The 17,010-nt window shown below is 40.5% G+C and overlaps 2 protein-coding genes and 1 pseudogene across 2 annotated transcripts; 1 reads left to right on the top strand and 2 right to left on the bottom strand.

The window, feature by feature from the left end:
• Positions 1-1,302: 1,302 nt before the first annotated feature.
• Positions 1,303-3,247, bottom strand: LOC104439527 (disease resistance protein RPM1). The gene is made up of 3 exons (XM_039318142.1): positions 2,951-3,247; positions 1,492-2,805; positions 1,303-1,347 (listed from the first exon to the last, which is right to left on the bottom strand). The coding sequence occupies exons 1-3, from the start codon at positions 3,245-3,247 to the stop codon at positions 1,303-1,305; spliced, it is 1,656 nt and encodes a 551-aa protein (XP_039174076.1).
• Positions 3,248-3,292: 45 nt separating this feature from the next.
• On the bottom strand, positions 3,293-3,808 carry LOC120296310 (putative disease resistance RPP13-like protein 3). The gene has a single exon (XM_039318138.1). It carries the CDS (start codon positions 3,806-3,808, stop codon positions 3,293-3,295), a length of 516 nt encoding a protein of 171 aa, XP_039174072.1.
• Positions 3,809-3,911: 103 nt separating this feature from the next.
• On the top strand, positions 3,912-13,377 carry LOC104456293 (annotated as a pseudogene).
• The last annotated feature ends 3,633 nt before the right edge of the window (positions 13,378-17,010 follow it).

Genomic DNA, 17,010 nt, shown 5'->3' with positions numbered 1-17,010 from the left:
CTCTTTTCTTAATGCTTAAAGTCAAATTGCTTGGCTTTTCATTATTAGTTGTTCATCCATAACACTAATCAACTAGTACCCTTAGATATATTTATTATTCAAGCATTCTCTCAGGTATAATAGCAGCCAAGATTCAACCTAAAATTGGAGGGTATAAAAATATTAATACTTGAAATTGACTTGAATAACTATATTGACAAATTATCAAAATATTTATAACTAAATTGGTCAAATTGAAAGATTAAGGATTAACTTGGCATGAGTTTGGCACTTAATTTTTCCTGTTTTCTATTACCTAACCTTTGGCATCATTAAATCAACACATATCACAAAATCCAAATTTGGTCCTACACATTAGGAAAAAATTTGAGCCCCCACCACCCTCCTTCTTCACATGAGTTGACTCTACATTAAATATTTTCATGTCTTTCTAGCGTGACGTTAATTTTACGAAATATTCTTCTATCAAAGTTATGAGAAAGCTGACTATGTTTTGATATTTTGTAATTAATTAGGTGAACAATCTTGTGATATTTCTAGCAAAATATCCCCATTGATATGCCATAATTGCAGTTATTATCCATATCGTGTTGTCCACATAATATACTTTGAAATTGACGGGGCACCTTTACTGGTCATAGTAAAAAATGCTAACATTGATGGAGCTAAATGTAAATAATCAGTGATGTCATATTAATTCGACCAAAAAAAATTATTAATTCATTCGACAAAGGCCACGATGATTTAATTACATAGCCAGTGTACACTACATTAATTCTTTAAAGTAAAATTACCACAAAAGGATTTCTTTGTTAATTAAATGAATTTTTATTTAGCTCTACGATCTACATTCCTCCCAACGCACACCCAAACAAGATGGGGAAAACTAGAATTTTCTTTCCTTCCTCCTATTCTTCATGTGAATCCTAACTTTAATTATTCCCACAAAATATTCGTCATGCTTCCCATAAAGACATATCCCTTCCACCTCCTCCTCTTCTTCTTCATTGTCATAGATAAAGAAATAAATATGCAGAAAATAGAAATTGTGAAAGTTCTGAATATTTCAATAGATGTTGAAAAGAGTACACAAGAATCAAAATATAAACAGTCAAAAGGAGATATACATGCAATCATAATTTTCTTTAACATGGGAAAATATCCTTTAGAATATTTTAAGAATTTCTAATATTATATCACTGATGATCATAATCGTCTTATTCACAATAATCAATATTATCTTCATCATCTTTCTTGAGACGGGATTCAAAGTCATTTACTATAAGCCATCTTGGTCTTTCCTCATTTGCCGTCTTCTTCAGCTGAATGCTCCTTTTTGTTCTCATTCTGTTCATGATCAAGAACACAAACTTATATTCATAAAAAACCACGACACTAACACTATAAAAGCTTAGCTATGTTCTATGAGGTTAAACCCGACACACACATGCCTATTTGTTACTAGCATGTATCAAACTCAATGACTAATACCTTCGCTATAATTGGCCCATTTGGCTGCATATCTCTGACACTTTGCTCGAGTTCATCTGGCACTCTAACCAATGTGATTACTTCCAAGGTTTTGATTTGCTCCAGTCCGTCGATCGTCCTCAGCTGCTTGCAGTCCTTAATTTCCAAGTCTACAAGGCACGTCATTGCATTTGCCTGTATAGTCCACTTGTTCAGGCCCTCCAGCTTCCACAATTTCAAGGCACGGAGGCTTGGAAATGTTCCTTTTGAGACGCTCAATGTCAAGCCATCATATGACCTGGCAAATAATTGGAGAGTGATCAAACATTTCAGCTTTCCCAGGACTCCCATCGGATCCTCTTTTAGTCTCGACCTAGACAAGGTTAGTACTTTTAGATTCGGAGGAATGTGCGACTCCAACAAGCTTCGGATGCCCATATATCCGTTCAAGTACAAGTTGGAAAGAGACTTGAGCCTGCTCATGTCACCCATTTCACCAGATGGATGCTCCAATCGCAATCTGAGGGATCTAAGCTTCTTCAGATTCAAAAAATGATTCAAAATATTATCAGTTGCTGCCGACGCTGCAGGGCCCCTCCACGTTAGAGCCAGCTTCCTTAGGCCTGTCAACTTGTGCAGCACTTTCAACATAGGACTATTAACATGTGTGACTAAGCCCCAAATGGTTTGGATGTTGCAATTTAATGATTTCTTGGATTCCAATTGATGACCAATGGCGACATTCAAGACCACCTCGGTCATGTATAGGTGTCGCAGATTCTCTGCCTCCCAGATTGAATCCGGCAGATCGGAGATGTTAGTGTACTTCATATCCAAAGTTTCCAGGCGTGACAAAATCCCCACTGACTTCGGAAGCCTTTCAAGAAGAGTCCGTCTCAGCCCCAAGTACTTCAGGTTTGGCAATATATTGCCAAGCTCCTCCGGAAACGAAGGCTTGTAGACACCCTCAAGATCAAGTATCCACAGCAAACTCGAGTCCCTCTTCGACGCCAGCGGTTTAAGTAACACCGCTATCTCTCCGGCCCTTGTTCCTAGCTTCATGGTGTTGAATGACACATAGGAACAGAGTTGTTGGATGCCACACGGCATAGAATTGTCGCTGGTGGACATTCTTCGATGTGGTTCGGTGGGAGTGATCTCTACTTGTGCATTTGTTTCGGAGTGCTCTTGTCCTGCTTCCGGCACATTTACTTGCGCATTTGCTTCTCCTCCTCCATAAATATCCCTATGTATGGCGATATGCAGGGCATTGAACTTCTTTTTATCATGAATTGAACAGTCATAGATCTTGAGGAATCTTTCATTCTCAGCCATCTGATAAAAGACATCGTACAATGATCCAGGCAAGCGGCACGATCGGGCACTCCCCGTCCCTTTTCTGTCGAGCCACTTCGACCATGTGTCTAGACTCTAGTATCTCGAAACATTCCTCTGCCCCGTTCTCCAACGCTGAAGATACGAGATTTTCAGCTGACCAAAGTCTGAAGAGCCTCCTTGTGGGAATCTCAGATTCCTTAGGGAACAGAGTCAGGTACAGAGCACATTGCTTTAACCCTTCTGGAAGGTCATTAACACCCAAATGCACAACATCTTGGAGTGTGGGACGATGGGGAAGCCCATTGGCAAGCTTGGTGCGTCCATCCAACGTGGTGGTAGATAAGAGTCCTCCGAGCAGAAGGATCTTTGAGGGAGAACCGTTTGATTTGCTGAGAATCGTCTCTTTGAGAGGGAGGAGATTCCTGGGCGGATTGGCCATATCGAAAGCTGGGCTGCATTTTTCCAATAACTTCTCGCTCTGTTCTCAGTCGAGGGGGCTCAACTTGAGAGGCCTGGAATACCACGGATCAATGGAAGAGGGTATGTCCGGGCTACGAGTCGTGACGATTACCCTGCTCCCGTTCCTCAAGTCTGCAAGCACCATCATGAGCTCGTCCATGAGATGGAGATCGCACAAGTCATCCAGGACTATCAGATAACAGCACCCCATCAGTACTCCTAGGAGCTCTTCGGACAGCTTTTCCTTGTCCATACTATCCACGTCTCGCAATTTTGGGACTCTCAGCTGCTTGAGCAAGTCGACCATGAGATGAACCAGGTTCGGCTTCGGCCCAACCCGGACCCAAGCACAGCAGTCGAAATGATTCTTAACTTCTGCTCGGTTGCAGACGCTCCTCACTAGAGCTGTTTTGCCGATGGCTCCCTCGCCGAACACCGAAATCACTGTCAGGTTGGCACAGCCGTCTCCTTCATCGATCAACTGCAGCAAGAGTTTGTTCACACAATCTTCGCGACCCACAATATGGGACTCATCCTTCATCTTCCTTGCCCGCGGTAGTTTGCTTGGTGGCAAAGACTTTGTCTTGGGTCCGCTCCTCGTCTTCTCGGAGCCGACAACGAGAAAACAACGAGAAAACAACGAGATGGGCAAGATAAGAAACCGATCAAAGGAAGTCTGCAAAACACGAGTGGGCTCAAGAAAACGAGACCGCTTGCCTGGGAATGGAGGCTTGCGGTACTGGCCGTTCGGTTTCGAGGTGCTCAAGCCTCAAGAGATGCGATTTGGCCGTGACATTGGAGATGGCCACTTCAGTGGGGAGATAAGGAAAAGTAAAAATTGGGGTGTCCGAACTTGAATGATTTGGGGAAGAAGGCTGTTTGGAAGGGGAATTGGCACCCCGCAAGCTTTTCTGTAGGAGGTGTCGGATCCCCACCGGCTTCTAATTTAAGATTATAGCATCTCTTAACTCTCGTACGATCGCATTAAACAGGACGACGGACACAAGTCGACCAACTTGCCCACATTTACCTTTCGAATCATCATGCTTTTACCGAAAAAGCCCATCCCTATGGTTTTGTTGGGACAACATGATGTCATATCGTTTTGTAATAGGCAAAATCGCGAAAATTTCAATTTGTCAATGGGATGTCCATTAAAAAAAAAAAAAACCACAAACATTTAAGCACATTTCTAATTTGGTTTTTAATCTTGAAATTTATGAAATAATTTAAATTACCAAAAAAATTTCTTTTTTTGTGTATATAGACACATACGGCCTTCCCTATTTCTCTCTTGTTGGCATATAAAAAAATTAGGAATTAATTTTTAACTTCTAAACAAAAATAATTTTTACTAAATTGCGTAGCATATAAATTTTAGAAGCATTTGCATTAATAATGATAGCACTAATTAAAATCTTTTAAATTATAAAATTATAAAAATAAGTTTAGAAATTTAAAATTTTAAAAAATTATCATTAATTAGTTTTTAAAGAAAAACAGAAATGAAAGGGGGAAGTAGGACTAAGTCGGATTTAGGTCGCCCAGCATCTATTCTTTTCCCTCTTCTTTTCCCGTCAGGCTAGCCCATTTTCCCTTTTTCCCGGCTTAGCTCGTGCGCCTCTCTCTTCCTCTTGCCTTCCTCACGCCGCTCATGCATCTCTGTAACAACAAGGACGTATGCAAGCAGAAAGCAGGGCAGCCGTGATCCTAAGGTTAGGGCCGGCCACGGTAGGCTGCCAGTGGTAAACGCCATGCGTACTTGCCGCTGGCCGTGCCACCGCCAGTCCTTAAAAGTGAGAGAGGGAGCTTGACTAAGGAGGAGGCTGAGAGGGAGAGAAAAAACAGAGAGAAGAGGGAAATTTGGAGAGAGATGGAGTTGTGAGTGAAAGTTCAAGCGAAAGTGGGGAGTGGGAGTGAGAGACTACTATCCATTATGCTTGAATCGCAACAAATGACCTGCCGTCGTGCCCCATCCGAGCCAAAGCCCTAGTAGGTCTTAGCTCATCTTTTTTCTTGATTTCTCCAGTTTGGAGTCGATTTCCCAAGGATCCCTACTTGAATGTGTGGTGGTGACTAGACGTGGTCTGATCTGTTGAGCTCGCCTCATTCACAGCTGTCAGAAACAGATTCCTAAAAAACGAACCGATACGCGATTGATATGCAGAATCTCAAGATTTTAATAAATGGTTATGCAGGTTTACAAACTTTCCATAGGCGCTGCATGTGGCCTTTCATGGCCATCCGACCGTTTGGTTGTTCACGTTCTTGATGATTCTACCAATGAGAGCTTAAGGGTATAGATTCCTCTCGAATCAAAGCCTCAGATAAATTTAAAAAGAGAAATCTTAATGACAATATCGCCCTCGTTCTTGCAGGAATTGGTGGAGCTAGAGTGTTATAAATGGATAGAGAAGGGGGTGAATGTGAAGTACGAAACTAGGAACAACCGAAATGGGTACAAAGCCGGGGCTCTTTGAGAAGGACGCCGCAAGCAATACGTCGAGGACTGTGACTTTGTGGCGATCTTTGATGCCGACTTCCAACCTGACAAGGATTTCCTCTGGAGAACGTTCCCCTATTTGCTCGATAACCCAGAGCTAGGTCTGGTCCAAGCCTGATGGAAATTTGGTGAGACCGAGCATAAATTGTGTTCCCTCTACTCATTCTCCAAAAGACCTATTTCTTTATGGCAAATAATTTCTTGATCAATTATTATGCTAATTTCACACTAATTGCGATTATTTCTCCTAAAAAAAAAGTCTGTATATAGGTCATCTGATTCATCTCCTAACAATGGAAGCTTATTGCATGCAGCGAATGCGGATGAATGTCTGATGACTCGACTTCAGGAGATGTCCCTCGATTATCACTTCTGCGTCGAGCAAGAGGTTGGATCCTCGACTTATTCTTTCGTTGGATTCTATGGTAAGGATAAACTGAAATTTTAGGTCCTCTATTGAATGATTCCCCATGTGTTAATGAGATTCAGTTCAAAGTTTTCTCCCAATCATATCTGTTGGAAGATATGCCGAAGATCCACCAGACTATGATGGATATATTTTCCAGATTGTAATTGATTATTAATTGATTATTTTTGTATCAATCTAGGATTAGATCTGATATACTTTCCTTTTATTAAACATCCTCTATATTATTTAATTCTCTTTGTAGATTGAAACAATCAATGAAGTGCACATAATACATTTCTCTCTATTCTTGATATTCTTCTCGCTTCCACTCTGTTTTCTAACATGGTATCAGAGCGAGGTTCCTTCTTCTTCTGACTTCCGCACTTCTTGATTGCCTTCCGGACGTTTCTTGTCTTTGTTGCTGTAGGAACACTAAACTTGCACAACAAGATTAGCACTCCGATGTAGGAATCAGTATCTAAGCACTTCAAAATAAAAAAAAAAAAAAAAAAAAAAAAATTCTTACCGTTTTTTTTTTCTTTCTTACCGACACCATGGTTAAGGAAGATTCATCAATTTCTAGAGGAAAAGCCCCAGAAGAGTCAACTATGCAGCAAGAACAGATGAACGAGGAGCAAAGAAACCAAGCCCAACCGAACCAGGGATAGCCCATCGTGGGCCAGGCCACTTCGGACAACCGATCGCAGCCCAGCATGCTTCAGGGCAATCCATCCAGTGGCTGCCTGTTCAAATGCCATTCGGCCCATGGATCTATGGGCCCACACAGACAAATCCATGGTCGATGGGTTAAGGCCTCGGAGAACCAATTCAGCCCAGTGGAGGCCCACCAACCGCTTTTGGGGCAAGCCCAACCACTGGGCCAAATCCAACGAATGCGGGTTATTCATTTGAACTGGGTATTTCGGGTCCGGGACTAAATCCCTACCCGGTTTCCCAACCCGGTTTCTTGCCGTACTTGTTTGTTGCCGCCAGCGGTCAACCGGAGCCTGGTGATCCGCTTTACACGGCGACGGGCGACGAACCGGAGCTACAGCTCATCAGCCAACAACTGTTGGGCCTCGACAACTATTCCAGCTAGTCGGTGGAGTTTCGGTGAGCATTGGTCACGAAGGACAAAGAAGTTTTCATTGACGGCACGTTACCGATTCCGTTAGATGAACGAATGGCGCGACTATGGAGGAAATGCAATCAGTTAGTTTGAACATGAATTGGCAATTGCATTACCTCCGAAGTCGCTGCCGAACTCCCACCGATGAAAGATTCGAGAAAAATGTGGGAAAATATCAAGGAAATGTATGGAAAATTAGATAGGGTTAAAAAAATTTCCTTGACCCAACAACTCTCGGATCTAAAACAGGGTAACATGAGCATCGCCGTGGTCTACAACAAACTCTCCACTTTATGGAATGAATTGGAGGCAGTCGAGGAGAAATTAGAGGGCCCAAATCTTACCTTGCAGCAGTACCGTGCCATACGAGAGAGGGAAAAAGTCACCAAATTCTTGTTGATCTTGAACGAGTCTTACCAAAACTTTCGATCTCAAATTTTGGCGATGGAACCCATGCCAACTCTTGGTCGGATTTAACAGCTCGCCATCCAAGAAGAAAGCCAGTGTCTTATTGGCTCCGATTTGCACAAATCCGGTGATGGGATGGTGCTCGCAACTCATGCGAGTCACGGAGAAGCCATGACCAAAGAACACGAAGGAGGATGGACGCCGCAAATCCAGTTTGCAAGAGCAAACCCTAAATCCTTCAAGAAAGGAACGACACGGTCAAGATTTGATGATGCGATTTAATGGTTCACGGGGGCTCAATCTGTTCACTCGATCCAACGGCCCACGCGGAATCTCTCCAACGGGATCAGACAGCCCACATCGCTTCTTTTCTGCACATGGATCCAACGGCCCACAGCGCTCCTTTTCCGTGCATGCATCCAACGGCCCAAATGAGGCCGCGATGGCTTCGGTTTTTAAACCATCCAACGGATCAAATTTTGCCACATCATCAAAGAACAATGGGCAAAATTTTAAAGGAAAATGTAAGTTATACTGTGATTATTGCAAACGTCCACATCATACAATAGATAATTGCTAGAAACTGCATGGTAAACCTGGAGAGAAAGGAAAGAGGGATTTTCCGACAGCTTTATAGGTGACAGGGCAGCATATTGATAGATCAAATCAGTCAATTACTCATGATAAGTATCAATAGATTATGCAGGCTCTTAAGAAGTTGGATGTTTTTGACAGCATCGGAAGTTTTACAGGTACTTCTTAGTGTTTGTTGAATACAATTTCGAAGACTGCTTGGATAATTGATTCAGGTGCTAGTGACCACATTATCTGCGATGAAAGTTTCTTTTCGAAATCAAAAAAAAATTAGATTTTCCTATCTTAGTCCAACTTCCAAATGGGAATGCTACCCATGTCACGATGATTGGCACAGTAATTCTTAGTTCTCTTATCACACTCCAGAATGTGTTTTATATCCTAGAATTCCATTTCAATCTCATATCAGTTTCTCGGGCTTGTGAAAAAAATTCATGTCGTGTCCTATTCAATCATGATCATTGTCTGTTTCAGGCCCTTTTGAACTGGCAAACTGATGGGCTTGGATAGAATTTGGTAAGGGCTATATTTTTGGACTAGTTTTTCTAGTAATTTTAGTTCATCTTGTATTGAATTGAATAAACAATCATTGTGTAACAATACTACCAATGATAAACTTTTTCTTAATCATCAAAGACTGAGTCATTCTACTACTTTTCCTTATCCTCAATGTTCAATTTGTCCTCTAGCAAAACAAGCTCGTGTACCTTTTGACAATAGCAAATCTCGTGAGAGTTCTTGCACCTACACCCCATAGCAAAATGGTATTGTCGAGAGTAAAAATCGTCATCTCTTAGAGGTAGCTCGTGCTCTTAAATTCCAGGCTTCCATTCCCGAGACTTTTTGGGGAAATTGTGTGGTCACTGCAGCTTACCTGATAGATCGAATGCCAAGTTGTGTTCTCAACAAGAAGACACTTTTTGAGATGCTATATAGAAAGAAACCAGAACTTCAACACTTGAGAGTTTTTGGTTGTTTGTGCTATGTGACTACAGTGGGACCACGGGATAAGTTGAGTCCACGAGCTAGACAATGCATATTTATGGGATATTTGAGTCTCACAAAGGAATATCGGGTTTTCGATCCGTCCACTGGGGATTTCTTTGTCAGTAGGGATGATGTTTTCCATGAGAATATATTTCCTTTTTGTGAAAATTTATCTTTACATGATGAGTCTAATAGGGGCATGGATACTCATCGTTTTTTATTTGAAGAAGACCTATCTCCTGGAAAATCATACATCATTGCACCTCCATCATATCTGCCACAAGGTACAGTTTCCTCTCCAACAGTAGCTGTGGATACTTCAGATACACTTAATGAGGAGGAGCATAATTCTTCACCAACAACAGCATCTCCAGCATCAAATAAGGAATCACAAATTTCTTCACAGCCAACACCACAGAATAATCCACCACGGTGCTCTAAACGTGGTATGCATCCACCCACATGGACAAAGGACTATGTTTGTGCTGCTTCAAATTTTCAAGTTACTTGTTAATCTATCTCCTCATGTCTCTTTTCATCAGTTATCATCAGATCATATGTGTTGCATCAGTTGTATGTCTGAGGAAACAGAGCCGTCAAATTATAGTGAGGCAATAAATGATCCACGATGGCAAAAAGCTATGGAGATAGAATTGCATGCATTAATGGAAAATCATACATGGGACATTGTTCCTTTACCACCTCATCAAAAACCGATAGGCTGCAAGTAGGTCTACAAGATTAAATATAAAGCCGATGGCTTTGTAGAAAGATATAAGGCTCGGTTGGTAGCCAAAGGCTTCACTCAACGAGAATGTTTCAATTACCATGAAACTTTCTCTCCTGTAGCGAAAGATGTTATAGTTCACACTTTCTTGGTAATTGCTGCATTTCATGATTGGTCATTGCACTAAATGGATATCCACAACGCCTTCCTCCATGGTGACTTGGACGAGGAAATTTATATGGACATTCCACCGGGATTACGGAGACAGAAGGAGGCTAGAGTATGTCGTATCCGCAAATCCTTATATGGTCTCAAGCAGGCTTCTCAACAGTGGTATGCCAAGTTTACGGATGCACTTATGGGAGCAGGATCATACATGATTATGTCTTATTCATGTGGACAAAAGGTATGTCATCTATCTACTTGATGATATATGTCGATGACATACTTATTATGGGAAATGATGAATCTGCTATGACAAGTCTCAAGAAATATTTGCATTCCACCTTCTATATTAAATATTTGGGACCACCCAAATACTTCCTTGGAATTGAGATAGCTCGTTCAAAGCAAGGGATCTCACTTAGCCAACGGAAATTTGTGTTAAAAATTATATCTGAAGCAGGTCTATCAGGATGCAAACCAGCAGTTATTCCTATTAAGCAGAATGTCAAGTTGACCATTGCTGATTATGATGCGAGTCTACAATCTACAGAGAATGACTTGTTGCTCAAAGATCCATCAAGCTATCAAAGACTAGTTGGGAAACTCATCTATCTCACTATGACTAGACTAGATATATGTTATGCGGTCCAGACATTGAGTCAATTCATGCATAATCCAAAATAGTCTCATATGAATGCTACATTGAAAGTTGTGAAATATCTTAAGAAATGCCCAGGACTTGGGATTCTTCTTTCTCGTGATTGCAACATGGAAATGACGGCTTACTGTAATGCTGATTATGCGACTTGTCCTATGAGTCAAATATCTATCACTGGTTTCTGCATCAAACTTGGGGAATTGCTACTTTCATGAAAGATAAAGAAACAGTCCACTGTCTCTCTATCATCAGCTGAAGTTGAGTATCGATCCATGGCCAAGACCGTGTGTGAAGTAGTTTAGTTACAAGACTTACTTTTGGATCTCGGAGTACAAGTCAAGGGACCGACCTTACTATTCTGTGATAATGATTCCGCACTTAGACTTGCGGCAAATCCAATAGTACATGAAAGAACAAAACACATAGATGTTGATTGTCACTTTACTCGAGAGAAGATTTAAGAAGGGATAATCAAAACAAGATGAATCGGGACTACCGAACAGCCTGTGGATATATTCACCAAGCCTTTATGTCAACGGCAACATGCATATCTCCTAAGCGAGCTAGGTGTCTTAGACATATACAAGCCACCAGCTTGAAGGGGAGTGTTGGAAGATATGCCGAAGATCCACCAGATAATGATGGATATATTTTCCAGATTGTAATTGATTATTAATTTATTATTTTTGTATCAATTTAGGACTAGATCTGATATACTTTCCTTTTATTAAACATCCTCTGTATTATTTAATTCTCTTTGTACACTGAAATAATCAATGAAGTGCATAGAATACATTTCTCTCTATTCTCGATATTCTTCTCGCTTCCACTCTGTTTTCTAACAATATCCTCCTAGGGACAGCCGAAGTTTGGCGGATTCGAGCTATTCATGATGCGGGCGGGTGGAAAGACCGGACAACGGTGGAAGATATGGATCTTGCTGTTCGAGCTAGCCTCAAAGGTTGGAAGTTTGTCTTTGTGGGAGATTTAACTGTAAGTTTACAAAATCTTCCTATAATTCATGGAGCTTTTTTCATTTTCCATGTTTGAGCAAGTAATCGAAAAGGCGGTTGCGGTCTTTGAATTACCAAAATAGATAAAAATTCTCATGACTTAGGCTGTGTTTGGGAATGACATTTTCAAAGATCTTTGGGCGTTCAAAGCCCTTTCGCTAAGTTTGTGGTGTTTGGCAAATTTTTTTAAAGGCCCATTATGCAAATGCTAGCCTTTTGAAGGTTAAAAGCCCAAAACAGCTTTAGTCTTTGAGAGGATTCAATCACAATTCACGGATCCTCTAAAGTCTATACCATGATGGAAGTTTTGCACCATAATGGATTATATCAATGTCATTAGCAACAGAGAGTCAGTTTACAAAAGAATTTTATTTATTTATCATGACAAGTAAAAAATGAACTCCCAAGTACCTTCAAAGCATACAGATTTCAGCAACATCGGTGGTCGTGTTGACCGGCTAATCTTTTCCGGAAAATGACCAAAGAGATCATCATGTGCGAGGTGAGTTGTCCTCATGCTCGTCTAATCTTCGAGTTACATCTACGTTCATGTCAAGAACATGATCACTTTTTTGTGTGGTTTCCTATGATTTCTCACGCAGCGGGTGTCTGTGTGGAAGAGATTTCATGTCCTATACGCGTTCTTCTTCGTCCGAAAGATCGTGGCGCATTAGGTGACTTTCTTCTTCTACTGCATCGTCATTCCAGTGAGCGTCTTGGTCCCCAATCACATCCGCCTCACGAAGCCCGTCGCTATATACATTCCCGCCACCATCACTCTTCTAAATGCAGTTTGCACACCCAGGTGAAGTCACCAACGCATCTTTGATTTTAACACGTCTTCACGTTTATTAGCATGTCTTTCATGAAACCCAAAAACAGTTTGTTCGTGAACACTCGAAATTCGCTTGGTTTACATCTTCAATGCTTGTCGTAAAGAAAGACATTTTTCCGCTTTCTTCGAATACTGTTTGTTCAGATAGACTAAAGAGGCATCAGTAATCTCGACTAAGACGGTTCAGTTTATGAAGGCAGGTCGTTGCATCTAGTTGTGTTCTGGATCTTGTTCGAGAATGTGATGTCTCTCCATCGAACCAAGGCTGCAATAATAGGATTGCTTGAAGCCAACCGGGTCAACGAATGGGTTGTGACTGAAAAGCTTGGGAACACCATGAAGCAAAAGAAAAATGCCAAACTATGGAAGCGACCCCGTTTTCGAATTGGAGAAAGGTATAGACGATCATTTTGTATCATTCTATATATGGTGGATTTAATTTATTACATGATGATTAGCTTGACGTTGGCCTTTGTTAAAACCCTAACCTGGCATTATTTTTCCTATGTCTTGAGCAAACAGGGTCCATGTCTTAGAGCTGATGATGGGAACTTTCTTGCTCTATTGTGCCATCTACGACCTGCTATACGGGAAAGATCATTTCTTCATTTATCTGTTGCTTCAGGCAGGCACCTTTTTTATAATGGGATTTGGCTATATTGGAACTTTTGTGCCTAATTAAAAGTCGAAATTAGAATCCTAGCACCAGGCGATTAGATGAGCTCATCATCATGGCATGCCACGAGACTTCAGACGGCAGCATAACCTTTCTTGGAAGGATTTCGGTCGTTGCTTATGCAGCTAAGTAGCCGGATTTAAGTTGTTTGGAACCATAAAATGCGTGTACGTATTATATGTTTGATCAAAGGAGCTTGAACAACTCCTCATATATCACGACATTTAGTAATTGGATGCAATTGAAATCCATGTGTTCCTTGGTAAGTGTAGTTCTGCTTTCATCAATTTCATGAATATTTACCATGAAGATTAGAGAACATCAACAGCGTCATGTATCCCATTGATGACTAAGATAGGGACCAAAATAAGTTACTCATCGGGGGAAGGGAATTGCACTTGCATTCCCAATCGTTTTGTCGTTTATGTAATCAAGTTCTTAATATTTGGAAATGTGCAATCAAATATTAAACGCTACAAATTCAGTCCAAGAAGGCCTTCAGACGACCGCTTTGCTAATTTTGCTGACTACGCATGTCCAAAATGCAATGTGACATTCGATAAACTGTTTTTTTTTTTTAAACATATACAGCTGACGTGCTGCTATGTCAGGAAAAAGAAAAAAAGAAAACCAAGAGAGAGAGAGAGAAAAAAAAAAAAAAAAAAAAAAAGAAGAGAGAGAAGCAAAGTAGCCATTCATTTTTAAAGAAAAGGAAGAAAAACAACCTAAGTAAGAAATTGAGAATGGGCTGTGGGGCGAGTGTTTGAGAGTTTGGGGGTAGAGCGTCGCCGCCATGCTGCCGTCCCCCACCTTTAATTGGGGCCTCGGTGAGGGTTAGACAAGAGAGGGCTTTTGCCTGCAAATGGTATTTCACTTAAATCATTTATAAAGATGAATTAATGAAAAATATTTTCATCGTTCACAAAAATATTTTGATATAAATTATTTCAAATAAAAATACTCTTTTGTTTTTCTCATTCAATCAGTCCTACACTCTGACTTCAATGATGGGAAGAATTTTGAATAGTGGGTCGATCCCTCGGGAGTTCATTTTTGAACATTTATGTTCACGCGGTTATATTCTATCTTTCCAAAAGTACTCCCTTGTACGTAGTCTATGTCTGGGGAGCATACTTGACGGGAGATAGACACAAGCGGTAGAGAGTGATTATATATGGGCAAATTCTTTTTAAATCATTCATTTTACCCAGAGAGAGAGAGAGAGAGAGGAGGAGGAGGAGGAGGAGGAGGAGGAGGAAGGGAACCATAGAGTCAAGGTTAGCAAAGGTTTGACACTATGATCGCTGGCTTTCCAAATGGACCAGGCCTGTTTTTCCACCAGCTTCTAGGCCCTTAAAGAGGCGAGTGGGCTAAAGGCTAGTGATCGATCACTTGGGCTTATTACTTGGGCTTTCACAAAAATTTCCTTCAGGACAGCGCAACAGCGCAACAGGAGCACACTTATCTTCGCAACTTCTCCATCTCCAGTCGACCGACAGTTACGGATGCACAACGAAGGAGAATGATTATGGCATTTCTTTCGAAGATTGAGTTTTCCATTAGAAGTGATTAGTCCGAGGATACAGCCATTAGGACCTTGCTCCTTAAGTAACATTAGAGCTTGAAAATTTTATCCTTATAATTTATTAAGATTAAGGTATAGTGAATTGACGTGATGTGACCAATCAATTTCATTATTCATATGATTTGCATTCCAAAACCCCTTCCATTTTGAATTCTGAAAACTTTTATCTATAATTGGATGCATTCATGCAAAGAATGCCTCCTCGGATTGGCCACCAATGAATTAAACACTTTCTCCATAGGATTTGGGCCACATAAAGACACTTGCTAATCTACTAACCCCAATGTAAAATCACTTGCCATTGGCTAGATCGAGAACATAAAGTTATTTGACGTGTGATGGCCTATATAATATAGGGGTGAGCGGTTTTAGTTTCTACCTAGAACCCAGAACTTACTTGTTGGAATAGGTCTCACTTGGAACTTGCAACTTTGCATATTCGAGAACTTGGAATCTACCTTGTCATAAATTTTATGGTCAACCTAAGTTCCACCTACATTCTTGATAGAATGATTATAGTGAATCATCACCTCTATTGATTATCATTTGTTACAATTCACTAATTACAATTCATATCTTGACACACAAAAATATAAAAATATTAACAAAGTGAAAACCTTAGTCATATAAGGGCGCGCTTGGTAACGTTTATGTTCCGGGAAACAATCTTTGAACATATATATATATATATATTGTTCTAGGGAACAATTTTTTAGTATAAAAATGCGCTTGGTAACTGCAAAAAATTCTCTTCTAGGAGCATAAATGTGTTTGGTAAAATTGTATATTTGTTTATTTTAATTTTTCAATATTTTTATTTCTTTTTTTTTTTTTTTCCTTCTTTCTTCCTTTTGGTTGGCGACCTCACCGACCATCGGCGAGGCTCGGCCTCGCCTTGGTTGGGCTCGCCCAAATCTAGCAAGGCTGAGCTCACCCAACCACCGACAAGGCTCGGCCTCATCGGGCCACCGCTAGCCCCGCCAATGACTAGGCGAGCTCGACCTCGCCGGGGGCTGGTGATGCTTCGGTGAGGTCGCCGGCCCTCGACGGCCATGGCCGAGGCCGTAGACTGGCCAAAAGGAAGAAGAAGGAACGAAGAAGAAGGAAAGGAAAAAGAAGAAGAAGAAATAAGTGTTTATCGGAATTGTTCCCAGGAACAAGAAACAAGTTTTTTATACTTCTCGTTTAGTTCCAAATTTGTTCCCGAGAACAAAAGAATAGATTTTTTGTTTCCGGGAACAAAAGTGTAAACAAACGCATTTATGTTCTTTTTTTGTTCCCCAAAACAAAAAAAAATAGAAATTTGTGTTCCGAGAACATAAACAGAAATAAACAAATAGGCCTTAATTTGCCGAAAGTAGAAACTCAAACTAGTGATTTCATATTACATACTCGTCATAGGATGCCATAGAATGCCACACGATTACGCGAAGATATAGAACAAGAAAAACATAAAGACTTGTTTTAGGTTTTAAAGTTTCGGTTCTCGGTTTTCCTAGGAATCTAGAATTTACCTGTCAAAATAGGTTCCCCAATTTTTATCATTTGAAACCTACCATCATATTCTAGAACTTGAAACTGGACCAATTCCCATCAATTCAGTTTCAAGTTTTTGATTCTACTCAAAAACCATACTCACTTCTACTATTGAATACCTTTGATTGAAAAGTCAAAAATAGAAAATCTTTCTACACGAAATGAAACATGACGGGTGCTATGGTGTTTTGACCCATGTCTTACATGGCCCTCAGAAATAATCGAGATTTTCATGGATGTGATTTATCCATCTAAGATAACTTAACACCATCAAAAGAACATGATAACACAAAACAAATATGCTTTCTACACTTAAGGTAGCATATCGTAACAGGAAGATAACCCAATAATAGACAATATCCTTTTACCTCCTAGTTAACTACCGGAAGAAAAAAAAAACAAACTATTAAGTTCTTTGATATTCGAAAGGACATCAAAGTCAAGTCGACTCTCAATTGTCACATGCTCGACATTGGAACATTTTTTGGTTTAGAACCAAGGATAAATAATTAACTTCT

This window comes from Eucalyptus grandis, chromosome 1, assembly GCF_016545825.1.
Source record: "Eucalyptus grandis isolate ANBG69807.140 chromosome 1, ASM1654582v1, whole genome shotgun sequence".
NCBI classification, from domain to species: Eukaryota; Viridiplantae; Streptophyta; class Magnoliopsida; order Myrtales; family Myrtaceae; genus Eucalyptus; species Eucalyptus grandis.
Note: the sequence above shows the minus strand (reverse complement) of the source record. Positions and strands in the feature narration are given on the sequence as shown.